Below are 27,498 nucleotides of genomic sequence, written 5' to 3'. Positions count from 1 at the left end.
TCACCCCAAATGAAATGTAGAGCATTTTCATTATCTCGAAAGTTCCCTAATGATTCTTTCAGTTGGTCACTACCAACTCCATCACTACCCCAAACACTTTTTAATTGCCTTCACCATAGGTTAATTTTGTTTCCATTTCCCCACAAACATTTTACACTTAAAATTATATTGCTTTTCAGTCAGAGGCAAACTGTTCAGTACAGTTAGTCATGCATAATGTGCTGGTTCAGAATTTGTATGTTCTTAGCTATTTTCCTGGCATTCTTTGTAGAGGTGTTTCCCTGACATTTTCCCAATGATTGGCGGGTGGCTTGTTGCTGTTTTGTTTCTTTAAATCTATTTCCATGCTCACCTGTTCCCAGTAGGCTGAAGGAACTATGAGGGAAGGCGCTTGCTTTGTCTTTCTCACCATACCTAATTCCTTGAGAAACAAAACAATGAACAAAGGAATATGCCAGAGTTATATTTATGTGGATGCAGAAACATCTGTGTACATTTTGTGTAGATGTTATTTGGATTTAAACATGACAAATATTTAAAAGAAATACAGTTTTATGTATTACTCTCTTCATTTTCCACACTTGGGTAAGATACCTTCAAAGGGAATTAAAAAGGAATGTGACTGTATAAAACGAAAAATATTTATTATTTTATGCATCTGCCTTCTGTGAGCATGCTTAAATGAACTAAAAATATTTCCTGTATTTGTAAGATCAGGAGCTGCAAGTTTCGAATAACTTATTTGCCGAAAATAAATCAGAAGTAAAAACAGTAGAACCATTCATGGACAGTCACTCCATTTTTTTTTAAAGATTTATTCATTTTATTACAGCCAGATATACACAGAGGAGGAGAGACAGAGAGGAAGATCTTCCATCCGATGATTCACTCCCCAAGTGAGCCGCACGGGCCAGTGTGCGCCGATCCGAAGCCGGGAACCAGGAACCTCTTCCAGGTCTCCCATGCGGGTGCAGAGTCCCAATGCATTGGGCCGTCCTTGACTGCTTTCCCAGGCCACAGGCAGGGAGCTGGATGGGAAGTGGAGCTGCCGGGATTAGAACCGGCGCCCATATGGGATCCCGGGGCTCTCAAGGCGAGGACTAGCTGCTAGGCCACTGTGCTGGGCCCAGTCACTCCATTTTTTATTTAAAAGTAGAATTTGTCAGAATAATATTTGCCTGGAACTCCTGAATAATGTAGTGGTGAATTAAACTCCTTTTAATTTCTTTTAAAAAAAAAAGTCCTACTAAAATCTCCAACAGTGGATTATCAGTTTTGTAATTCTCTCTCCAGCCTCCTTTTTCTCCTTGATCCTTCTCGAATGCCCGTTCTGCCTGTGTTAATTCTGAGTGTGAGGATGTGTGGTATAACTTGATGTACAGATAACAGACTAAACTGGTTGAGTAGCTGAATGTCCTTAAATGTTTTCTAACCTCTGAGGACCAATTCAAGAACATTGATAATGCCCCCCCCCCCTTTTTAAGCCTAGGTCGTGCCTGAGCTTTTGATACAGCATGCTGGGATTTACACAAATATCTAACCACTTTTAACAGCTCTGCTTGTGTTTGTCTGTGGGTAAATACATTTTTCCCAGCCCCTCTCGAGTCAGCCTTTGGGAGTTACTGTGTTAGATTGTACTTTGCAGAAAGGTTGGTAACTCAGTCTTTGTGTTCTTTGCAGATGGGTTAAAGAGACGCTAGGAAGTTTAAGCCCTGTTCTTAGGCACTTTAGCTTTAGTGTCAGAAGAGCCTAAGTGTGATGGGCGCCTGACTTTCCCAACATGTCTACAGCAGTATCTTGTTTATTGTTTTCTAATCAAGTACTTGGATTTCTCTAAAATTAATCTTACAGACCCACTTTTAAGTACTTTACAAAACTGACAGTTAACTTGGTGTTTCTGTGCTGTTACAGTCTAGTCCATCCAGGCCCCAGTACATAGGCTACTAATGCTTGGAGGATGAGCAGTCCCGTTTTCTTACTAACAGTGCTGTATTAGTTGAATTGCACTCCATAGAAACCAAAATGTTTTGGTCTTTGTACTTGTGAGAAAGATGATAGTGTCCCTCTAGCCTTCTTCATAAATTCTGCCTCATTAGGAGAATTTTCTATCTCTACTCCAGCAGGTCTGTCCTTCTGTGTAGACAGTTTTTTTTCCTTGGCATCATAATATGCAATTGAACAGTCATCTGTTGCAGCTTTTCTATCCTTCATCTGACTATAGCATAATTCCAAATCAGTTATTTTTAGACTGATAATGTGTGTAAAACTTTTATAAGTATATCAAGAAAACTTGAACCTGAAATAATAGTATTATATAACATGTTCATAAACAAACATGGTGATTTTTCTTACGTTAAAACTATGTTGGCCATTTGTGTCCAGAGTTTAAACATGGGGAAACAATGTTGGAAGCATAGAGGAGTGGGAATCAAGTGTGGTTTTAGGGGCTAAACTTACGGGTTCCGAATCACTTACCGAAGTTAGTTTGTTGTTTTTCACTCATTTCATATGATACCAGATGACATAAATAATGCTTGAGAAGATGTAGAATTTGTACTAGCCTCTCTTAATAATGAAATTTCAAACACAAATGTTCTTGTCTTTACATTGTTATTCCCTTTACGTAATTAGAAAATATTTGAGTTTCAAAACATCATCAGTTTCTGTGTAAAATAATGTAAATGTGCTTTAGAATCAGTAGCCATAAAAGCACTGTAGTTCATATTTGTATGTGATCAAGAAAAATATCTAATTTTGGTAAAAATTAGTTTCAGAGAGCATTAAAATTTTGTAGTGAAATAGTATTCTAAATTCAGTAGGTTTTCTCTTGAGAAATTAGCTTAATTTTTACCAAGTAGCAGGATTCAACTTCACGTAACAAGCATGCTTTCTATCTGCCCTTATTTATTTATATTTTAGAAAATATTATAATGTTTTAATGTATTGGTTGTTTATTAAGCGCATACTGTGTTACAAATACCCCTCAAAACCCTGAGGATATTTGATGAATAAGACAAAAATGATCAAGAAACTTAAATTCTAAGCAAGAGAACTTATTCCTTAGATGTTACAAATTAATATACTTAAATGCACAGCTTTTGAAACTTTTAAAGAAATCTTTGATTTGAAATAGAATGTTAAGAGGAAAAAAAACCTGTGTTTAAAATCTAGAAATACTGTCAATGCTAAGCATTATTAAATAAACCTGGAAGTAAAATGTGACATTATTATAACCTGTAGACGCTACAGGGAGGTTTTCCTCTGTGTGCAGAAGCCTTCCTTTTTGTTGCTGGTGGAAAGATTTTTGTGTGTGTGAAATCTTTTTTTATATATATATATACAGAATACAGGAAAGTTTCTGTAAAGTCTAAAACATTACAATTACAATGTGCATTGGTACTAGTTGTGGGGGTGGGAAGAGAGGAGGGAGCCAGGGGTTGGAGGAAGAGGAGAGAACATGAAAAGGAGACAAAACAGATTTACGACAAAACATTTTTGCTACAATAGACAATTTGAAAATGCTCTACCACATGTAGTACTGTACAGTTTTTAAAATCATTGAAAAATGTCATCACTAGATGTATTTACACAAAATCCAAATACACTTTGGTGGAAAAATTTTTTTTACTTTTCTTCATTAGTGAATTTTAACACTTAAGATGAAAATAATCGAAAGCCTTTTATTCTAAAAAATTGAGACATAAAAACAACATAATTTTAAAGGGAATTCTTTTCCTCTGTATAATTTGCTCATATTTTATTTTGCTGTATTTTTATTTGTAAGATAAATCCACATGCTGCTTTACTGTTTTTCAAATTTATTTCCATTTTATTTGGAAGGCAGCAAGAGACCGAAAGGTTGCTTACACTGGTTCATGCCTCCAGCTCCTGCAACAGCCTAAATGTCTGCAACAGTATTTCTTTATAATCCAATTAATTTTGCCAACTCCTAAATTTTATGATATTAACAAGTTGTTGCAAAATATAAAGATGTGTGAGATATATAACACATTCAAGAGATTATGATTATTGTTAAAATTAGCATCGACATTTTGATAAAGCAAGTTAAACAGCTACTTGGATTGTTGGCATGCCATATCAGAGCTCCCAGCTCTTCTGCTTCAGTCTTCCTACCAGTTAAAGGGACCTGGGGAGGCACTGTGAGTTTTCCCCAGTGCTTGGTTCCTTCATACCCCCGGGGAGACCCAGATGGAGTTCCTGCTCTTGCTGGCCTAGGCTGGCCCAGCCTCAGCCATTTCTGCAGTTCTTAGAGTGAACCAGCAGATGGAATAGTTCTTCTTTTTCTTTGTCACTCTGCCTTTCAAATAAAATTAGCTTGAGTGGGAAAGAAAAAACATTAAGAGTACAGAGTAATGTGCTTTCAAATCACTGTTCTGGAGCAAGTTATTTAAACAGTTGATACCATAGAGATAGTAACATCTACCTAATGAAGCTTTGGGAGAGTTAAAAGAGTTAAAATATATAATATGTTCAGAATAATACTAAGGATGTTGAAGATACCAAATGTAGTTTAGCCCTTATTTAGCTTTTTTGTCCTCTGTGAAACTCGGGTATATTTTCTTTGCCAAAGTCAAGTGTTATCATTGTTAAACAATCAGCAATTACTTATTTCTTTGATTTTCTGGAATTAGTTTGCTCATGTACCCTTGTAAGATTTATGTTTAAATTCAAACTATGTAAGTACTTGTTTGAATTCAGCAACACTGTATTATTGTTCCCATAAAATATCTAATTACGCTTTCAAAAGCTCTTGACCTTTTAACATTTCGTTAAAGTTTTAGATACTCATATATATAAATAACAAAATTTTAGGGAAGAAACAAAAGGGCTGTAGTAGTGCTTGCCTTTTCTCATAAGAAAAGTTAGGACTAGGTTTAGGAAAAAATTCCTAAAAGTAACTGCACTGTAATTTTTCCGGATTTCTTTATTATGAAAGCATTGCAAAATATTGAAAAAAGGAGACAAATGTTAAAACTAACCGCCTTTTTTTTCTGAAGTTCATATATTTGCTAGTCTTGTGGAATTTTAATGTTTTGATTTCTTCATTTGAGCATTCATGAAATGATATCCCAATTATAAATATTTAAGATTTTTGATAAAACAGTTTCATAGTCTTTATCTTTTTTTGCTGAACCTTTTGGAATATTGTATGGTATGAAACTCAGGAGTTTGAATGAGTGTTGAATGTTTGAAAACCCTTCAAACAGATATTATCAGGGAGATAGAACAAGCCAAAATGTATCCATCAAGAGTCAAGCATGATCAGTTCAGTACTGCAATAACATATTTTGGGAGTGCACATTTATGAAGTTTGTTAGGAAATATTTTGCTTTTCCTTTAGAAAAACACCTAAGCAGAATGCTCCCTGAAGAATGCCAGTATTAATTTTTAAAGTACTCTGTTCCCCTCAGCTAATGACAACAATCTTTATTTGGATTCCATCTGACACTATGGACTTGACCTTTACTGAGAGCCTATACGTAGGTCTTCAGGATTCTTTCAGAATTTTGGCATAATGCAATCCTTTGTTGAAAGTTAGATCAATTTGGAGCAAATAAAAAGGAGATAATAATGTAATAGGCAAACGATTTCCTGCTCTCGCCATAGTGGGATGCTTTGACCGTCCCCATTTTAGAAATGGGGAGCTTGCTCTCCAAAGTCTACAGTAAGAAAACGTAGGTTTTACACCTTGTATCAAGGTTCCTCGGTGTTCCTGGGATAGCCACTGCTTTAGTCTGGATCTAAATTATCTTATTTTGTTCAGACACAGTTTTGTTACTTTCACCTTTTGCATTAATCACATGCCTAATAAGTAGCCATAGCTCCTCTTTTGACTATGTCCCCTTTTTTCAATATATTTTGTTGGCATCTGAAAACAAATGAATTCCTATGTAATTAAAAGCCACGAAGGACTCAGACATCGTATTTTTCTTCAAAAATTCCTCTGAGAATTTGTATAAATTTGAACAGCCAAATGGTATTTAATCTTGCGATTTTTAGTTTCATGCATGTGTTTCAGGATTCCCCATGGCCTTAGTGTTTAAGGCAATGAGGACTGTGCAGGGACTTGGAACACTAGGCTGAGTTCTCATGATTGTGAGTGTAACCTTGAGGAAGTCACCTGACCTGTGGGGCGGCAGTTTCCTCATCTGTAAGAGGGCTCAGATAGATAACCTCGGATCCACGTGGACTCCCAAAGCTCAGATTCTTAAAGAGGGGAAAGAACTTGTAGGTTAGGTTTTTAGAGTGTGATGGTTGCTTAATGAAAAAGGGCCACTGATAGATAGGTAAGATTTCTTTTTAGCAATTTAAATGGTGTTTCGTCAAAAATGGAAAAGTATAATTAGTATTTTTATAATGTACTGAATTTGATGCAATGATAAAAGTTAAAACAGCTTAGTAGAACAGTTTCCTGACAGATGTTTAGGAAGAGAGCGAAGATGTTCATTAGTGAAGTGTGATTGAGAGGGATGATTGGGAGAGAAGCTCGGGATGAAAGCAGGGGGATTTATGAGACTCTAGAAATCTACAGTTAATGTTTGGATGAAGTTTATTAAGATCTATTTTGTCTGCTTAGGGTTTAGGAAAAATGGAAAGGTTGAATTGCTTGATTTAATTGGCACAGCTCTATCTTTAACCGCACTTCCAAATGTTTCATTATCTCATTGTTTTCTCTGCATGTTAACATTAAAAATGTGTTTTGGTAGTTTTCTAATTCATTGACACTACACGCTCTATTGGCTTGTACCCATCATTCTATTTAAAAGAACAGATTTATATTTTTAATTGGTTTTCCTTCATTGAGCTTATAAAAATTCTGTTTTTTTTTTGTTTTTAAATGTAAGACATATGCTTAGGCTGTGCTTGGAATGAGTGCCTCTGGGTCTTCGTGTGGTTCCTACTCGGTGTCATTGTTCTCTCTTACAGACATCGATGATGCTCAGATACTTCCCCGCCCCACCAGAGTCAGGCATTTTTCACAAAGCGAAGAAACTGGCAGTGAAGTTTTTGGGGCCTTGAGTGAGGAGCCGCCATTGCCTCGAAGCAGCAGCACTTCCGACATCTTGGAACCATTCACTGTTGAGCGAGCCAAAGGTGCAGTTCCTGTCGTAGACAGTTCATCCCGTCACGCACCAAGCTTGCAGAGTTCCACAGAGGCTTCTTCAATAACTAGATCCACTGAAAGCCACCTCACTGACACCCACAGTAGAGAGTCTTCTCTGGAAGTTGGTGATAGCATATATGATCATCTTTGTCATTTGATAGGGCCGGTAGAACTTGCAGATTCAGCCCTTGAACAAATCCAGTACATTGACCTTGAAGGAGATGACGATCTTCTTTCCTCTCTGAAAGAATATTTTAAGGAAAATCATGATAAACATGAGCTAGGTAGCGACGCACCTTCTCAGGAAGTGGTTATTGCAGCAAGTCGGGATGAACGCTCATCCTTAGATAAGCTGGAATATGTAGATCAGGAAATTAAATCAGAAAATGTCACCTCTTTCGCTGGGACTCCAGAAAACATGCAGTTTCAAAAAGAACCAAGCTCAGCTGTCTTCATGAGTAATATTGCACCTAATCAGTCAGACAGTTTTGGGAAAACACAAACTTCGGAAACATCTAAGCAAGTGAGCATTGATAAGCAGTCATCGGAGTCTAGCTCTGAGAGCCCCTGTGACAAAGAGAAAAGGAAATACCTGCTTAGACAGGCAGCCACAGAATTAGATGCCTGCGTAGACATAACAGTAGTTGAGAAGCTTAAGGGTGTGCAAATTAATGAAAAAATCACTGTCCCCCATGTTATGCATGCCAAGAAAACTACACTAAAAGCACCTGTTAACCGCAGAATGCCTCATGTGTCCAGCACTAGCAAGCTTTCTCCAACTAAAAGGAGCTTGTCTGAAACAGTAACCCACAGGGCCAAAATCATGAAAATTGCTACTAAAAAGCGAAATAGCGTCCATGTTACTTTTAGGCCATCTACTGAGTCAGTTCAGTTTTACAATCCGCTGGAGAACAAAGAGGCTCCATGGAAGATGAGACTCCGGAAGCTCGGTGGCTTCAGCAGTAGTAGCAGTAGCAGTACCAGCAACATCCCTGCCAGTTCGAATGTTGGCTCAGATCTAGTAAGACCTGGCGTGTACCGGCCTCTAGATACACCTAGCACGGCATCAGTGAGTAGTAAGGCCATGAGGGAATCCCCAGAGGTTCTCACCACTGTATTGCAAAGAGAAGACGTTGCCAGCGGTCAGCCAGGTAGTCGCAGCACCCTTAGGCCATCAAGTCATGAGGCAGGACTACCGCAGGGCTCCCTGGGTGGCGTTTATAAAACTGTTGTCCATGCTCTTTCGAAGCCGAAGGCAAATGTTTCCCCACAGAGGCAGAACAGAATGCCACCAGAGGCGCCACTGAGGGATCTGTACAGTCATGTAATGGGCTATTTTGGAAGGAAGGCTGCAGGTGAGCACTAACAGTGTGCAGAGCGCAAAAGGAGAAAGGCAGCACCAGTCTGGCTTGATGCAGCTGAAGCAAGCTATGAGCAATCAAAAAGCTTTGGGATGGTCACTGCTTTCTCTCTGTTTGGTTATGCATGCGCCTTTCCCCAGCTGTATTTTTCCCCAGCATAAAATGTTTATTTAAGTTACTAATTTCCCTTCCAAGGCCTATCGTTAAACCTCTTTGCTGCTGAACAGTAGAATAGGAAAGAGGAAGGACTAAGAACATCTTAATGACCTTCCCAAGGCTACCAAAGTCAGATATTTTTCTGAATCTCTAGCACGTGATTCCTGCGACTGAGTCGGCTGAGGAGTGGTTACGCTTTGTCCCTCACCCCAGTGTTTGTTATGTCTAGAAGGACATCAGATTTAAAAATACGTAATTAAGTTTATCTTTAGTGCCAATAAATCTAGTCTTATGTTTTTTTCTCATAGAAAATTACTTTGACATCAAGCACAAAAGAAAGTCACATTCTAGAACCAGCGCAAACACTGTAACTGCTGTTGAAGCAGAAATCACATTTTAAATTTTGAAATAGATTCAGTCACTTTTAAACCATTTCCAAGCATGACGTAGGCTCTTTTGGTTTTGCATTCAAGTCTGTAGAATGCCGGTTATGTCCTTGAACACTTAACTATTTCCTCTTATCTGAGATTTCAGATATGCGTAAAGGTTTCATGATAGTCAATCATAGTTTAAATATGGAACCTCTGTGAACAGAGTGCAGAAACAAAGAGTATGGTGACCATTTTATCTTAATTCAAAGTTAAAATAACTTTATGGACTTAGAAAATTAACTTTCAGCAGTAAGGTAGGTTTTTATTTTATTTTAACGTGGTTTTGTTAGCATGATTAACAATGCTATATAATGCATCTTGCATTGAGCCATTAATGCCACTTGAGGGCAGTATTTGACAGCGCAGCAAAGCCTGGCGGGTGATATAAAGATAATGGTATTTCACAGTGAACCTCTGACCAGTATATTTTTCTTAGCCTGAAATGCTTTGTAGTTTATTAGAAATATAAGCAGTCCTGATTTTCTTACTACAGAGAAATCAACTTTTGAACAGCATAGTCCTGACATAGACAGCATCTTTTTTCCTGTTAATTCTTCAAGTTTAAAATTTTTGTGTTAATGTAAATTCTGATGTCATAAAAAAATTGAAATGATTATTTTGGATTTTTTAAAATTAAAGACTGTGAAGATTTTCTTCAAGCTCTAAAATTAGATTTTATGGTATAAATCATGTATTAATATAAAAATTCTTATCCAAATTTTGAGGTACTTATGGCCTACTGAGTTTTGCATAGATTCAAGGGATATAGTCCTTGATTGCATTCTTTGAGTAAAAATTGGAATTGTAAATTCTTCAGGCTCTCAATTTTAGCATAGAGGCAGGAAGAAAGATAAATATACCAGTTTCTTTATAGGCAATATTAACCTAACTTCCAACTCATGCTTATCTGTAAGCTTTCTTGCTGTATAAGGTTATACTGAAGATTGACTAACATCTGCTTAGTTATATAAAGTAAATATCAATGTACTAATTCTTAAATCTAAAAAGGGAAATTATAAAGTGCATGTTTGGCAAATAATTAATATGGCATAAGGTATTTTGTTGGGGGTGTTTTGTTTATTCAAGTGTAGAAAATGCAGTTAAGTTTTTCCTCACTATATATAGTTATTTATTTACTTTTAGTCAATAAAGAGGACGTGAGCCCCAAACTGCCTCCTCTTAATAGTGATATTGGCAGCAGCAGTGCTAATGTTCCTGATCTGATGGATGAGTTTATAGCAGAACGACTCCGAAGTGGTAATGCCTCGGTAAGTTTTACTGTTTCATTCATTTAGTTTGAATAGAAAGAGGGAGAGAAACTAAAAGATACATATATGTATGTGTGCCATGGATAGTGGAACATTTTTATTCAAAGCGGTCTTTCCCCCAAATTTAACAGTTTGTGTGAGTAAATCAAGATGTAAATGGAAAAGGCTACACCCGGGTGAGATTGGAATGCCCGTATGCTCCCATGCAGGCGTGTGAGACACTGCTTTGCTAGCCAAACTCTTCTCTCGTGCGTTGCCCTGGCACCGTCACCAGCTCTCGGCAGGAGAAACACCAGCAGAAGTCTTACTACTCATGCCTCGTAGTTCTAACAGCACAAGTTACCTTCCAGAGATCTTTAAAGGGCTTGAAAGTTACTTTGATCTTGAATGTTAGGATCATGGCAAAATGAGACTAGACTTTTTTTTATCACTAGAAATGTTTAGTTGTTAGAAACGGATTCCTAAAATTGGATTTGAAAAAAAAAAAGATTTATGTGAAAGGCAGAGTTGGAGGGAAGGAGAAAGGGCTGGGTGGAGATAGGGGAGGGAGAGAGAGAGACAGAGATAAGAGAGGGAGGAAGGGGGAGAGGGAGAGGGAGGATGGAGCGTGTGCAGGTTCCTCCATCTCCTGGCTCATTGCCCAAATGGCTGCAGTCGCTGGCGGGTTTGGCCAAGCCAAATCAGAAAAGACACTTCATCCAAGTCTGCGGTGCGGCTGCTTGAGCCCTTTTCTGTTTTCCCAGGCCCTTTAGCAGCGAGCTGGATTAAAGTGGAGCAGCCAGGACTTGAACCGGCGCTCCTGTGGAATGCCAATGTTACCAGCTGAAGCTTAACTCATTATGGCACAATGCCAAACCCAAAAGTGCAATTTTTAAATTAAGCTTGTTTCTTGAGTGGGTGAAAGTTGTTTTAGAGTCATTATAGAGGCGTGTCGTTGCCATGGTTCCTGCCTCTCTCCCTGTCTCTGTTTGCTGCTGCTGTCCTGATGTTTTGACCTGCATTTACTGCCTGGTTCTCAGGCCCAGCACCATCTGATATTTGGGTCTTTGCTTTTAGTTCAGGTTCCAGTCACGTTTAGTGACCTAGGGTGTTCAATGAGTGAATTTTATCCTTTCTACTTCAGGCCCCAAATCTCAGCATTTCTCTCCATGGTTATCTTAGAAATTAAATGTCTCACATGTCTAAGGAGAATGAAAAACAAGTGAGGTTTTTTTTTTTTTAATGGTAAAGTGTTTCTTGAATTTTTAGATCATGACGAGAAGAGGAAGTAGTCCTGGTAGCCTTGAAATTCCCAAAGACCTCCCGGATATTCTCAACAAGCAGAACCAGCCGCGCCCGGTGGACGACCCCGGCGTGCCCTCCGAGTGGACCTCACCCGCCAGCGCAGGGAGCAGCGACCTGATCAGCTCCGACAGTCACTCGGATTCCTTCAGCGCCTTCCAGTATGATGGCCGGAAGTTTGACAGCAAGTATCTTTCTGTCTGAGTCCTGTGTTCTGTTCATTGCTTCCCTTTGGAGCATCTTCACCAATGTCACTCTAACTATGATTCCCCATATTCTTATTTTACCTCTCGGTGAAATTCCTAAGGTGATTTTAAACAGTCATCTTAGGCTATTGGCAAAACTAAAAGCATCTGAAAAACAGAGAAACAGTGGACTCTCAGACAGTGTAAAAAGAAAAATAATTTAGGATGAATTTGTTATTCAGATGCAGCCTAGCTGTGGTGATGGGGTGCCACTGTTGCACAGGCTCACATTTGGGGTACCGACCAGATCTGTGGAATGCGATAGAGCCAGGGCCTTTCTGAGTAGCGGCCTTGTGATGTGGCTTTGTGCTGTGTTGCCATCACATAGCTGTTCCACTGTGATTCTGTTTCATCCTTGGCAGTCAGTAGAGAACACCAAAATTAAAAAAAAAAAAAGCCAAGATGTTGGGAACCAAGTTTGTAAGAAGCTGGGGGAGATGTTTTGTGGAACTACGTGTTTCTTCCCATTATGAATTGTACAGTACTGTAATCTCAGACTGGCATGTGATTTAAAATAAAGATGTTTTTTACCATAAATATGTCATCTTACCATATATTCCTCTACTGGAGATTATATAATATTTGAAAAGAGGTAAGTATGTTTGTCATCAGCAAGCAGAAAATGGATAAGAGTTACGATGACAAATCATACGTGTCTTAATTGATGTTAATAATAAGTTAATGCTAATAATAAGTTATAGGAATCTATGTTTTTATTTGTAATCTTCATTGTGTTAGCCTGATACTTGGCTTGAGTGATACTTAGATATAATCCATTTAGGGAAGATATTGGCATTTGATGATTTTGCTGATTTAGTTGTGCCTGTATTGCACGTATGTCTGTTTTGTGATTGAGAGTCAAATGCTAGCATTTCTTCTCCCTCCAGATTTTGGCTTCGGAGCCGACGCTGGGATTGCATCCTCCACTGATGTGGATTCAGGTTCTGGCCATCCTCAGAGTGCTGAGGAGCAGGAAGTGGCCAGTCTAACCACGCTTCACATAGATTCTGAAACAAACAGCCTTAACCAGCAAGCGTTCTCGGCTGAAGTGGCAACTGTTACTGGTAAAGTTATCTAATGGAATGTATTCCTTCAGTGTCTTTTTAACATGTTCCAGAGAACCTAAGTATAATTTTAAGTATTATCGCTATGTTTTTTGCTTCCCATTTTTATCATATAGCTGAAGGGAAAATAAAATTGAACAGTTTTTTGAGTCTACGTCCATGGGCATAAGCCTCAGTGGAGTCTGTAAACTCAATAGTATGTGCAGAATTCTGCATGTAGGTGCAGTAAAGTATTTTCCACAGTCACCTTTTTTAATAACCAGAAAAACCATTTTAAGTACTAAAAAATTATAGCTGTAGCATTTTAAATTTATTGTTTGTTACTGTATTTGAAAGGCAAGGAGACAGAGGGAGGTCTTTGATGAGCTGATTTGCTCCCCGATTGACCCAACATGGCAGGTTGGGCCAGGCCAAAGCCAGGTGCCCAGAAGTGACTACACGTCTCCCGTCACTTGCACCAGCACCTGTTGCCTTCCAGGGTGTGCATTAGCACGAAGGTAGAATGAGGAGCTGAGCCAGGGCTCAGTCCCAGCTGCTTCCACCGTGGGATGTGGCCATCCCAGGGGCCCCGTAATTGCTGCCCCAAACAAGCTCCCACACTGTATCTTCATCGTCATTTAGATATCCTGGGTTTTTGTAGTCCTTAATAAAGCATATTATTTTTTTATTAATTGTTTTAATAAAGCGTATTATTTTACAAAATAAAAGCCCTACTGTTTATAAAAGGCCTATTAGGCAATATGCTAATATTCTGCATTCTACAATCAGTTAAGCCCAACCATGAATACAACAGATGGAGTTCGGGAAGCTGTCAGTTATGTTTGTTTATTGCAAGGTTAGTGCAGTGACTAGAATGAGCCTGAGAAGTTAGTGGATCCTAGATCTGGATGATCTGCTACATGAGCTAGGCTGTGGTTTCAGCTGTAGTTTCTGCCTACCTGAGACTTTGAGAGGTTGTTATCCATTCCTACTTCAATATCAGTTGGGTAATTCTGGTGTCCTGTGTTTGACTGGAACATACACGACCAGAGCAGTGATCTCGGCCTCTTGGAATTAAGCATGTTTTGTCAGCCAGTCCAGATGAATGAAATTAAATTGGGGAAATACTAGATAGCAAGAGCCCATTGTTGTATTTTCATTTCCTGCCTTCTACTTCCCAAGCAGTAGGAGTTTTAGCCTGACCCTCAGGGAACAGGGTCTGAATGAAGGGCAGAGGCCAGTTGGGTTAGGTCAGCAGACCATCATCACAGGGCTTAAATTGCTTAGAGGCAGGCATTGTGGTATGGCAGTCCAGATGCTGCCCGGGCACCTGCAGTGCGACCTCCTGCCACCCATAGGGGACGCACAGGAAGAATCCTGGTCTCCTGGCTTCAGCCGGGACAGCCGCTGGTCTTGCAGCCATGTGAGGGAGTAAGGCAGCTGATGGAAGGTGTGTCTGCCTGCCTCTGGTCCCCACCTGCTCTCCCCTCCTCTCTCTTTTTTTACTGCTGTTCTACCTTTCAATAAAAATAAGTAAAACCTTATCAAAAGCCAAATTACTCAGATAAGGATTAAAGAAGATTCTTATTTTATAATGAACAATGTTTACTGCAGTTCTTTGAGAAAGTGTAAATGAAAAAGTGCTCAACATTGCTAGTGATCAAAGAATGCAAATGAAAACATAATGAGATACCACTACACATATCAAACACCTGGAGTTAAAAACACCGAGTGTAAAAAGTGTTGAGAGTGGTATGGAACCATTGGAAATTTCATGCTGTGTGTTGTTGCTAGAAGTGGAAAAGACTGCAACCGCTATGGAGACACAGTATTTTTTCAAGTTAGACACACACTTACCATATGACTGTTTCTAGATGTTTCCCTTCGATAGTTACCTGTACAAGTTCATGGCGATAACTAAAACTGGAGAATAACCTAAATGTCCATGAACTGATGAGTAAACATTGTCGAACGTATGATTAATTGAAAATATAAGAGGCTTATATTCTATAGTGGAATGAAAAAAATGTCTTGATGGAAGGGAGAGAAGTAAGGAAGTTGCAAGATATGAAAACTATGTTAAGAAGTTTGGCCTTATGCTAAAGCCAAGGAGGAACCATTGAAGGATTTTAACGGATTGGTGGGATTAATTTAGATTAAAACAAAAATAGGTGTAAAAACAACTGTTTTATTTGAAAGGCGGAGTTACAGAGAAGGAAGGAGATACAGAGAGATCTTCCATCCACTGATTTTGTTTCCCAAATGGATGCAATGGCCAGGGCTGTGGTGTGCCAAAACCAGGAACCTGGAGTGTCTGTGTGGGTGCAGAGGCCCAAGCACCCAGTATCTTCTGCTGTTTTCCTGGGTAGATTAGCAGGGAGCTGAAACAGAAGTGGAACAGCTGGGACTCAAACCAGTAATCATTTGGGGATTTCAACATCGCAGGAGGCATCTTAACCTATTACACCACATGCTGACCCCAGTTAGATTTTTAGATCTCTTTGCTGCCTTATGTAGCGTGAATTGGGAAGAATGACCAAGGAGAGGGATCCACTGTCAGCTGAAGGCTTGGGTCCACTTGAAGCCAAGCTAGCAGTCACAGTGGCACCGGAGCAACCAGGAGAGAATTCCCTGAGGTCTGTAGTAAGAAAGATAGCATAGCAGAGCTTGTGTTGTTGGACCAGGAATTGGGAGTGAGACTCCTGTCCCCGACTTCTGCTGTGCCACAGTGTGTCAAGTTCTAACTCCAGGCTAGTGCTGTGATACGCCTGCGTTGAGGCTAGGTACACAGTTTATCCAATACTTCAGTGACCTCATTTGCCAATTAGGAATCTGTGTCTTTGGTTGTTTCTTTTACTCTCTGGTTTGTGAGGATTTAGCATTACACCCTAGGTAAGGTCTAAAGAGGCTGCAATGTTAACTTTCTGGAATTGTGTTCGCAGGTTCAGAGAGTGCCTCGCCAGTGCCCTCGGCCCTGGGGTCCCGGTCGCAGACGCCTTCTCCCTCGGCCCTGCACGTGGATCCCCTGGAGCAGAAGGACTTGCAGCTTGACGAGAAGCTCCACCACTCGGTCTTGCAGACGCCGGATGACCTAGGCAATGTTTGGAAATCGGCTCTGGGCTATGATTCGAGGCATTAGTATCAGGAAATCTTAAATAAGGCATCTTAAGTTTGATTATATATATATGATGCCCATGAATCTAGACTTTCATAGATCTTTTGGAAATGTGTTGCTCTAACATTTTTTTTCTTGCTCAAAGAAATTTATACCCTAATTTTGACTTGTTTTGTAATAGTTGGTCACAGTCTTTGAGTTAGTACTTGTTTTATTTTTGTGTTATAATGTTACGGATACGCTGCTTGTTCCTAAAACAAGAGCTAACCAGTACATGCGATGATTAGTTCTAATCTTTATGCATTTGGGAGAGTGCACCTGCTAGGCAGTTGACTCCCAAATGCCCAGCATTGAGTAGAGCTGGGCATAGCCAAAGCTCTAAGGCAGGAATTCAGTTCTGTTCCGCCCTGCAGGTTTCAGGAGCTCAGTCGTGTGAGGCAGGATGTCTGCCTCCTAGGGGCTGCACTGGCAGGAAGCTGCAGTCTGGAGTGAGAACCAGAGCCAGGCAGCAGGCCCCCAGCTCATAGCTACAGCATGTAGGCGCCTTGACTGCTAGACAGTGCGTGCTTGGCACTGGCATTCTTTATTTTTTTTCGTTTTAATAGAGTTATTTCAAAGTTAGAGGTACAGAGAGAGGAAAAGCTTGAGATTTTCCCATGTGCTGTTCACTCCCCAAATGGCCACAGTGGCTGGGATTAAAGCACACCTGAGCCAGGAGCTTCTTCTGGACTCTCATGTGGGTGGCAAAGACCCAAACACTGGGGCCACTTCCACTGCTTTTGCTAGCCCATTATCAGGGAGCTGGAGTGGAACAGCCAGAATGGGAACTGGAGCCCATGTAGTATGCCAGTATTACAGATTGCAGATTAACATGCTATGCCACAGCGCTGATCCTGCTAGCCCTGGCATCGTTTTTTGTTTGGTTGGTTTTTCTTTTTGTTTTTTTCAGGATTCATTTATTTTTATTTGAAATGCAACTTTACAGAGAAAGAAGCAGAGACAGAGAAAGCCTTATCCCTGTGGGAAGCCAGCACTACAGGCGGAGGTGTAACACCCTATGCCACAGCACTGGTCCCAGCATTATCATTTTTGATAATTCTTCAGCTGTTATCCCTGAAGAACCTGCTGACTCGGGACAAAAATAGTAGCATTATTACTGGTTAAGCAACTTTCAGTTTTTCTAATGATTTTGATTCTGCAAGGGTATTAGCAAATATAAGTAAAATGTAAATGATTTAAATGAAGTTTTTCTATTTTTACGTAAATATTAAAAAGTGAATTACAAAATTTAGAAGCTACATTTTAAGAAAAATTATTTACTCTGAATCCTGTATGCTGTAACAAGCACCAGAAAGACGTTTTGTAGATATGCCAGCGACTTCAGTCAGATATAGTTGATGAGATAACTACAGTGAATAATACGAAAAGCTTGTTTTATTTAGTACTGCAGCGCCTTTACTCTCCGACCAAAGGAAAAACTCTCCAACTCTAATGGCAGGGCTTTTAAAGTGGGGCTATTCTTTGACGTGGAATTACCTTGCAATCACGTATCCCTAATATTCTGTTATCCCTAATATTTTTGGGTTATTTCTGACCTTTTTTTTCCCCCTGCATTTGGCCCATGGTTTAAAAAAAGAGAAGTTAAGATTTATTGTATTTTGCTTTAAGGAGTTAAGAGGAAAAGGAAAAGACAGAGTCTTCCATCTGCTGATTCACTCTAGAAATGTCCACCATGACCATAACTGGGGCCTTTTTTGAGCCTGGGAATCGGAAGTGCTTCTGGGGCTCCCATACGGGTACAGGAACCTAAGAACTTGGGCCATTCTCTACCGCTTCCCAGGCCGTTGGCAGGGAGCTGCAACAGAAGCAGAGCAGCTTAGTCTAGAACTGGCACCAATAAGGGTTGATGGCTCCTTAGGCAGAGAGTTAGCCTGTTATGTCACCACATTGGCTCCTTTGCCATAATTTTTTAATTACAATTTTCCCCTAACATTTGGATGCAATTTCAAAGAAAAAAGCTACAAAGGTAGAAAAATGAACAACCATAAATTCTTGACAAATTCACCAGTTCATCTTTTGCCACTTTACTTGAGTCTGGAAATATACAAGTATCCATAAGTGCACAAAAATTCTTTCTTGTATCCTTTTTGTTTTTGAGAATTTAAGAGTGAATTTTAAGTACCAGACCTTCCATACCTAAATACTTCAGACTGTGTGTCCTACGATAAGGTGAATGTAAGTAATTATTGCCCTAGTGAAGAATTAGGTAGTCAGAGACCTTGACCTTATCGGAGGGTATTGACACTAATGTACACTGGCATTTCTTCTGTTGACTCTTGTAGATATTTTAAATTATTTAAGTTGGTTCTTGGATTTTTTGCTGTGTGTTAATTTTCTGAAAAATTACTTGACACTGTCATATTTTTTTTTCCCTATAGAAATCAGTGAATTTCCATCTGAATGTTGCAGTGTGATGGCTGGGGGGACACTCACCGGATGGCATGCTGATGTTGCTACTGTAATGTGGAGAAGAATGCTAGGCATTTTGGGCGATGTCAATTCTATCATGGATCCTGAAATACACGCTCAAGTGTTTGATTACCTCTGTGAACTGTGGCAAAATCTGGCCAAGGTAAAGAAAAAACAAAAAAAGATATTAACGAATAAGGACAGAAAAAAAAAACCAGTAGTAAGAGATAGAAGAGTCTATGTGTTTGACACATGTACTCCGATGGACTGGTGGAAAGCACAGTGAAGTCATCTGAATGTAGTTCATTCTCTAGTTAATGGTAGAAACTGGGTTTCAACTTTAGGTTGAAGCAAACAGGGAGAGCAAACAGTTTTCACAGGTTTGTTACCTTTCATTTGCCGATCACAGATCAGAGATAACCTCGGCATCTCCACCGATAACCTCACCTCCCCTTCTCCACCGGTTCTGATTCCTCCACTGAGGATTCTTACACCTTGGCTCTTCAAGGTAAGCTTCCAATGTAAGGTGTTTCTAGTTAGCATTTTTTAATTTAGCAAACAAGTCTAAAACATTTGATAGAAATTTCAGGAGTTATATAGGCTCTCAGAGCACTTACAATTTTTCGCTAGTATTCTTAAGTTACTAGGCATTTCGTAGAGACGAAAGAGAGAACATGGCAAAATTGTTAACACAAGACGCATCATGTTTGCTTATGAAATGAAACAATAGGTATAAAATTTCTTTATATGTAAGTGAAATATAGGCTTAAATTTATATCACAAAATAATGCACTGTGCCTTTAGAGATTTAATACCTTTGCAACAGTTGGAGCATTTTCTTAAGTGAAACAATTTGTGCTTATTCAGATCTACATTCTGTTGGTTGGTAAAAAGTTTCAGTAGTCCTGAGTTTTGGTTTCTTACAGAAAGTGGATCAGGGTAGAAATGCATGAAAACAAACATAATGCTTGCTGTATTGTTTAAGTGTTTACTGAACAGTGCTTGGTTTTTGAGTATTAAAACTGATCTCAATTTTAGGCAACCATGTTGACTGATAAATACAAGCAAGGTAAGCTACATGCTTACAAACTTATTTGTAATACAATGAAAAGAAGACAAGATGTGTCTCCAAATAGAGATTTTCTAACACATTTCTACAATATAATGCACTGTGGGTTACTTCATATTGATCAGGTAAGTGGATATACTTCGAAAAGCTTGTTTTATCGGTTTATCTTTACTTCTTGATATACTTAACCCTTCATTATGAAGGTGTAGTGATAAAACTGTCCCCTTTATTTGGCTTTGTTTTCATGTCCTTTTTTGTTATGCAACATAGTTGAAAAGCAAGCTCCTGAAATCATAAGTTGATTTGACTGTTCCTCTCACTTTAAACCAATGATTGTGTTTTTGGAAGTAATTAAATCCATTGCTTCAGCTGACACCATCTTTCTTTTAGTGTCCCACTGTGCTCCTTCTGAGGCATTTTGTAAGTGTTGCTTGATGATACGTTAGGCCTGTGGATTTGCGTCTCGTCCTGGTGTGTCCAGAGGTTCATTTCAGTGTGAAACTCCACACGTCACCTTTTCTTACTACCATTGATTGGGTTGACATAGTGACACTGGCTTGGCATGTTTGATCATTTACAGTCATTGAAAAAATCATAGCACTTAATTAGAACATTACTTTATGTGTTCTTGACCTTGGCTATAAAATTTAAAATGTAGCAAATAAATGAATATATATATATGTCCTAAATGTTATAGATTTCACTTGCAGGTCATTTTAGAGTATATTAAATTGATATTAAAAATGATAAGTATATCTAAAAATGAAAAAATATTGTTGCACTTGTTTGAAGCTAATTTAGTGTTCTGGCTTATGAACACATCAAATAAGCCGACAGCCCTCATTACTAGAAAAAGAAAGCCTCTGTTTCAGATAAGCCAGATTGAGAAATGTAACCAAAGAGAAAGTGAGTGAAAAACCAAGCCATGAATAATCTCTCCAAGGAACCTGTGTTCAGACTTCTGAGGCTAAATACAATTTAGTTTATCTGATAGAATCTTTCCATTATCATGCAGCAGATCACATGGATTCAGAGATGTTATCACTGGAAACAGACACGTGGGAAGAGAAACTACTAGGCAGTCCACTTTTAAAATTGGTGGCCTTAAATTTTTAGCCCTCTGAAGTGTGAAAAACACGCTTGTTACTTACGGAAAACAGATGAGTTTTAAGATTACTTCCTTTGACAAAGTATAATACTAAGCATGGATTATTTGGGAAAATGAAAATTAGTGTTGCCAATCAGTCAATGTATAGTAATTACCTTTGTTATTTCATATATTGCCTACTTTAAGAATATTGATTAGCTGATGGCCAAGATTACATGTCTGATATTCTGTCTTACCCCCTCTCTCATTTCCAAGGATATTGTCAATACAATCATCAAGCATTGCTCACCTCAGTTTTTTTCACTTGGCTTGCCTGGTGCCACAATGCTTATTATGGATTTTATTGTAGCGGCTGGTAGAGTGGCTTCGTCAGCTTTCCTCAATGTAAGTGTTAGTTTCTTTTTCTGCATAATAAAAAAAAAGCTTCTTTTAAGCAGGTATCCACAAAGCGACAGAGGAAGAGCTATTGCTAATAAAATATAACAAATTGATGGTCAAGGAAATTTAGTTTAATTAAAATTGATTCTCTCACATTAAAAGGCATGAAGAAAAAAAAGCATTAGAAATGTCTAAAATTAGTTGACATATGGATTCAGGAGCTATGAAAGTGGATTACATCTGAGAAGCAAACAATTTGTTGTGTTTTGTTTTTACCTGCTTAAAGGGCACCAGTGACAGAGACAGATCCTTCACCTGCTGGTTCACTCCATAGATGCCCGCAGTAGCCAGAGCTGGACCAGGACAGAGCTCAGGACCCCATCCGGGTCTCCCACATGAATAACAGGGGTCCAAGCCCTTGAAGCTGTCGTCTGCTCCAGGCGCCTTCCTGCCACCCACCCCCGCAAGATGAGTCAGCAGGAAGCTGGATTGGAAGTAGAGTAGCCAGGATTTGAACTGGCACTCTAATATTTAATGTAGATAATGTCATAACATGCTGTGCCACATCACCTACCCCAAAGCAGATCTTCTAAGAGAGGAAATCTTACACAGAGGAAGGAAGGCAGGCAAGGAAAAAGCAATGAACTTGGTAGCAAAAGGGAATATAGAGTAATCATTACATAATGTGAAAATATTTCAAATCCTCATTTTGTATTCTTTGAGCATATTTAGTTGTTTTTTAATTTTTAAAAAGGAAGAAAAAAAGTAATGAGGTAATCCAGAAATGTGTCCTGGGAGTAAAGTCAAAGCTAAAACCATGTGTGGAGATTTTTTTTCTGTAGTCTGTAGAACTGTAGGACAACGCCAAGGAAATCCTTATAGATGGAATAGGTTCCAATGTAGTTGGCAGAGGTGAGCTGCAGACGCAGTAGCTGTGTTCACAATGTTACCACATTTTATCTTGACAACGGAAAGGGCATAACCATTGCAGAATTCAGAGCAAAGAGTGACATAATCAAGTCTCTGTTTTGGAAAGACCACTCTGGAGCAAAGTTTGAAAGAGAAATAACTAACGTCTACTGGAAAAAACTAAGGGCATTTGAGAGAGAATATTTCTTGTGTAGCATATAACTTATGAATCAAGTTAGCATAGAATATTTCTCTTATAAACTGTAAATAGCCAACAATGAGTGAGAAGTTCTGTTTGAAGCATTGTAAGGTGCATGTTAGACACTGTCCAAACAATTGCCTTTATCAGTCAAGGGGTATGTGGGGCCGGAAATTACAAAGCTGAGAAGCATTGCCTTACAGAAGTTCTTTAAAACTACGTAACTGGCTTAGATGTTGCTACTAAGAAGAAATATGCGAATAAAGAAAAGAAAAGAAAAGCCTGTGTTTACAGATAGTTTTCTAACTCCATTTCTCTGAGAACAGTGAATGTGTCTTATTCATCTTATCTTCAAGGAGTAGCATAGTCCCACACTTAGTAGGTGTTTTATTTGTTTGAATTTTTGTTCTTTACAAGGCAGACAGAAAGACCTAGAAAAGACAAATCTTGTATCTGCTGGTTTACTCTTCAAATGCCTGCAGCAGCCTGGGATGGGGCCAACCAAAAACAGGGGCCAAAAGCTCAGTCATGGTCGGCCGCAAGGACACCAGGGACCCAGGACAGCATTAACATTAGTATATTATCAGGAAGCCAGAATCAGGACATGGAGCCAGACTCAAACACAGGCACTCTAGTGTGGGCTGCTTGGCCACATGCCCCTCTCAGATGCTTATTGCTTGAATGTAAGGCATCCAAAGCCTAGTCTGTCTTCAGCTTTGTGCTGAGTTCTTCATGATTATTAAATGTCATTCCTTTTATGTGCAGTGTTCCCTTTAGTGTAATACAAAGAAAGATGGAATAAATTAGGTATATTTTATCCTCAAGGAGCATATCATTTACAGGCTAGCAGGTGGGGACTAGGGATAGAAAAGTTGCACAACTATAGAATGTAGAGCATTAACTAGGCGCCACTGAAAGAGGAAGTATATTATCATAGTGATTGAAAGTGTGGAAGCTCAGAGCCAACCTGAGTTCAGATCTCCGACCTGCCGCTAACCAAGTGTGAGCTTTTTTTTTTTTCTCATCCACTCTTTTTTTTTAGATTTTGTTCTTATTATTATCATTTTATGATACAGTTCCATAGGCTCTTGTTATTTCCCTTATCCCCTCCCCAATTCCCTCCCCCTACCTAGTTCCTGTATATCATTACTAAAATATAGCTCTTCATACACAGTAATATGTCCATCATTGTGGGCATGGACAATGGCAGAGAGTCCAGCATCGTATTGTCAAGATATAGTGAACAGTTTCATTGTAAGTCCATCTTTGTCTGGAAGTAGAAATGCATACTACATTGTAACCTCACATCTGGATGTTAGTCTCCATTTCACAGCTACTGTACATCCCCTTAAATAAAAAGTCACAATATAAAATCAACAATAGAAAGAAAAATAGAAATTTACAATGCCATGAAGTTAAATGACATGTTACTAGATATGACAGTCTCCATTACACAGCTACTATATATCCCCTTAAATAAAAAGCCACAAACCAAAAGCAACATCAGGGAGAAAAAAGAAATTAACATAATTAAATAAATTAAATAACATAATTAAATAAAATAACATGCTACTAAATGAGTAACGTGTAGCAGAAGAAATGAAAATCAAGAACCTTCGTGCAGAAAATGATGCCACTGTATGATCTATGAGTCATTGAATGATTTAATCAGAAGAAAGTGTTTTAAAGAGATGAAACTAACAGAAGACAACAAAACAGTTTCCACTGATTTTTGTTGTTGAAGTGTGTCTCCTCCAGACAATAAGCAGATGGGTTTTGGTTTTTTTTTTTTTAATTATTTATTATTTTTACTTCATTAATTACATTGTATTATGTGACACAGTTACATAGGTACTTGAGTTCTCCCCACCCCTCCCCAAACCCTCCCACCATGGTGGATTCCTCCACCTTGTTGCATAACCACAGCTCAAGTTCAGTTGAGATTCCCCCATTGCAAGCGTATACCAAACATAGAGTCCAGCATCTTATTGTCCCGTCAAGTTCAACGGCTTCTTAGGTATACCCTCTCTGGTCTGAAGACAGAGCCAGCAGAGTATCATCCCAGTCAATTGAAAGCTCCAACATACCATCAGCAAAAATTTACATCATTATGGAATTAATTGACATAGTAATGAGTAACCAATATGTTAAAAGTAAATGCGAGTTCCCAGCCACCTTCTGTGACCACCTCACCTACACTTCAATTTTAGTTTATACACAACATATAACATTCAAAACATAACATGTTATACATAACATCATATCTTAAATTAAGGCAAACATGTGGTATTTAACCTTTTGGGATTGGCTCATTTCCCTTAGCATTATGGTTTCCAGTTTGGCCCATTTGGCCACAAAGAACTGCATTTTGTTTTTTTTAATAGCTGAGTAGTATTCCATGGAGTAGATGAACCATAGCTTTCTTATCCAATCCTCTGTTGATGGGCATTTTGGCTGCTTCCATGTTTTTGCAATTACTGATTGTGCTGCTATGAGCATAGGAGTGCATGTTGGTTTCTCATAAAACAAGTGTTCTGGATATATTCCTAGGAGTGCTATTGCTGGATCATACGGTATGTTGATTTTGAATTGTTTGAATGTTCTCCATACTGATTTCCATAGAGGCTGTACCAGCCTGCAGCCCCACCAGCAGTGGAGTAGGGTTCCCTTTTCCCCGCAACCTCGCGAACAAGTGTTGTTGGTCCTTTTATTCATGTGGGCCAGTCTTACTGGCGTTAGGTGGTACCTCATTGATGTTTTAATTTGGATTTCCCTTATTGCCAGGGAACTTGAGCATTTTTTCATGTTTATTTGCCATTTGGGTTTGTTCCTTTGTGAAGTGTTTGCCCATTTCCCGTGCCCATTTCTTGAGTGGCTTGTTTGTTTTGACATTTTGGTTGTGTTTTTTAATCCAGTCTTTTAATCTATGACGTTTGATTGAGCTTAAGTCATTTACATTCAGAGTTTAATATGTATGGATGGTTCTTTAGTCCTGTCATTTTAGGAATGGGTTGTTCATTAGATTAGTCTTCTGTTGTCATTTTACTGGGATGTTCTTCCCATTTGCCTTTGGTTTTGGTAGGTGCTATTCCTCTTCTCTGTCAAGAGAACATCTTGAAGCATCATTTGTAGGGCAGGTTTGGAAGAGGCAAATTCTTTCAACTTTTCTTTGCTGTGAAAGAATTTTATTTCATTTTCAAAGGCAAAGAAAGCTTTGCTGGATATGTTACCTAGGCCAACAATTTTTTTCTTTTAGAATTTGGAATATGTCACTCCATTCTCTTCTTGCCTGTAGAATTTCCTGTGAGAGATCTCCTGTGAGTTTAACTGGCATTCCTTTATATGTCAGTTGATTTTTTTCACATGCACATTTAAGGATCTTTTCCTTATGTTCAATTGAAGAGAGCTTGATGATCATGTGTCGTGGTGAAGATCGCTTTTGATCAAGCCTGTTGGGAGTTCTGTGACCCTCCTGGATCTTGTTTCGCAGTTCTTCCTCTAGATAAGGGAAATTTTCCTTTATGATTTCATTAAATGCAGTTGCAAACTCAGCTTCTCTTTCTGCACCTTCTGGGACTCCCATAACTCTTAGACTTGGCCTCTTAATAGTGTCTTTCAATTGTTGAATACTTTTTTTGGCCTTATCCAGCTCTGCTTCCAGCTTTTTGTTTGCTTCCCCTTGATGACAGGAAATATCTTCCAATTTTGAGATTCTTTCTTCTGCTTGCTTCATTCTATTTTGGAGACTCTCCATTGTACTTTTTTTTTTATTTTGTTATAAAGATTTATTTATTTTATTACAAAGTCAGATATACAGAGAGGAGGAGAGACAGAGAGGAAGATCTTCTGTCCGATGATTCACTCCCCAAGTGAGCCACAACGGCTGGTGCGCGCCGATCTGAAGCCAGGAACGTGGAACCTCTTCTGGGTCTCCCACGCGGGTGCAGGGTCCCAAAGCATTGGGCCGTCCTCGACTGCTTTCCCAGGCCACAAGCAGGGAGCTGGATGGGAAGTGGAGCTGCCAGGACTAGAACTGGCCCCCATATGGGATCCTGTGGCGTTGAAGGCGAGGACTTTAGCCGCTAGGCCACGCTGCTGGGCCCTCCATTGTACTTTTAATTTGCGCTACTGTGTTCTTAATTTTTGATATATCAGTCTTGATTTGCTTTATTGCTTCCTTAAATTCTTTGAACTCTTGTATGTGCTTCTCATTGTTGATCAGAAGCTGTTAAAATGAGTCTTATGAATTCTGTATGCCCCATTTTTTCGATGTCTTCCTGAGTTAACTCTTAGGTTGGCATAGGGTTTTGCTTCTTTGCAGGGGAGTTTTCGGTAATATTCATTGTGCCTTTGTCTCTTCTTTTGCTCTTGATCATTGTACTTCTGGTTAGCAGAGTCTTCTCCTTGGGGTAGGTTTCTAAGCTGTGTAACCCACAGGTCTACAATGCGATTTTACTTGTTGCAGTTGGTACACAACTTTTTGCTTACAGCCACTTGTGGCACAACCTCCAGTGAGTTCCAGGTCTGGGTTCTTATGTTAGATTTCCACTGTGGTCTCCACAGCCCCATCTCCTGGCTCACCACTCCTCCTCCTCCTGTGATACCATGCTGAAGCTGCACTGTTATCTCTACAACCTTTCTCCCACTTCCGTTTAGAGCAGGTCCCTGGATTAGAGAGATACCAGGTGTCCTATATAGTTAGGTTGTTGGTGGTGCTGATCTTGTCGGAACCCTTGGGATGTTAGGTTTGGGTGCCACAAGGACCTATTTTGACCGGTATGATGCCACAGCTGATATTATTTTCCTGCAGGACCAGTGTAATCCACGGAACTCAGTTCTCGCGAGCTCAGCACATGCGCAGTTCACTGTTGTCCCTGCAGTCCTAAAACTATTGCCACAGTGTACAAAATGGCACCTGATGTATCACTACTAGAGTTCTTGATCTGCTGGCCATCAGATCTGAGGTCTACCCAGACCTGTCTTGGGTGGAACCTGTAGAATGCCGCATTGCTGCAGTTCACTGAGTCAAAAGTGAGTTCACTCCCAGCTCAGCGCATGCTCAGTCCTTTCCCTTGCCTTTGTCTCCTTACGCAAAATGGTGCCCAGTTCAGCTCTGGGGGGCTGACTGGGCTGTGAAATTCACCCTGTTCTCGCACTGTCCATCTGGGATCTGCTGCTCTGTCTCTGCTCCTGGTCAAATCAAATGGACCAGCAGGATGCACAGTTGTTTGTCTGGGTTTACCTCCCAAGCTCCCAGTGAAAGTCCCTTCCCACCTGGTTGCTGGTGGAATTTCAGCTGCTGTGGAGTTCAGACTGCTGTTAGCTGAATGCTGCTGGAGT

At 39.5% G+C, this 27,498-nt stretch overlaps 1 protein-coding gene across 8 annotated transcripts in view; it reads left to right on the top strand.

Annotated features, from left to right (window-relative positions):
* Window positions 1-27,498, top strand: part of RALGAPA1 (Ral GTPase activating protein catalytic subunit alpha 1) — a 214,207-nt gene that overhangs the window by 81,048 nt on the left and 105,661 nt on the right. For 4 of the 8 annotated variants that reach the window (XM_004584764.3, XM_058666350.1, XM_004584767.3 and 1 more), the window contains 9 exons: window positions 6,949-7,116; window positions 10,218-10,342; window positions 11,591-11,807; window positions 12,756-12,932; window positions 15,854-16,006; window positions 18,465-18,658; window positions 18,905-19,003; window positions 19,534-19,689; window positions 20,928-21,056. In XM_004584764.3, coding sequence (XP_004584821.2) covers window positions 6,949-7,116; window positions 10,218-10,342; window positions 11,591-11,807; window positions 12,756-12,932; window positions 15,854-16,006; window positions 18,465-18,658; window positions 18,905-19,003; window positions 19,534-19,689; window positions 20,928-21,056 — 1,418 coding nt within the window. Of the gene's footprint in view, window positions 1-6,948; window positions 8,482-10,217; window positions 10,343-11,590; window positions 11,808-12,755; window positions 12,933-15,853; window positions 16,007-18,464; window positions 18,659-18,904; window positions 19,004-19,533; window positions 19,690-20,927; window positions 21,057-27,498 lie in introns of all 8 variants that reach the window. The other 4 variants (XM_036495464.2, XM_058666348.1, XM_036495466.2 and 1 more) reach the window with 1 other exon arrangement.

The sequence above is a fragment of the Ochotona princeps genome, chromosome 6 (genome assembly GCF_030435755.1).
Source record: "Ochotona princeps isolate mOchPri1 chromosome 6, mOchPri1.hap1, whole genome shotgun sequence".
NCBI lineage: Eukaryota > Metazoa > Chordata > Mammalia > Lagomorpha > Ochotonidae > Ochotona > Ochotona princeps.
The sequence above is the reverse complement of the archived record's forward strand: the minus strand, read 5'-3'. Positions and strand labels throughout refer to the sequence as shown.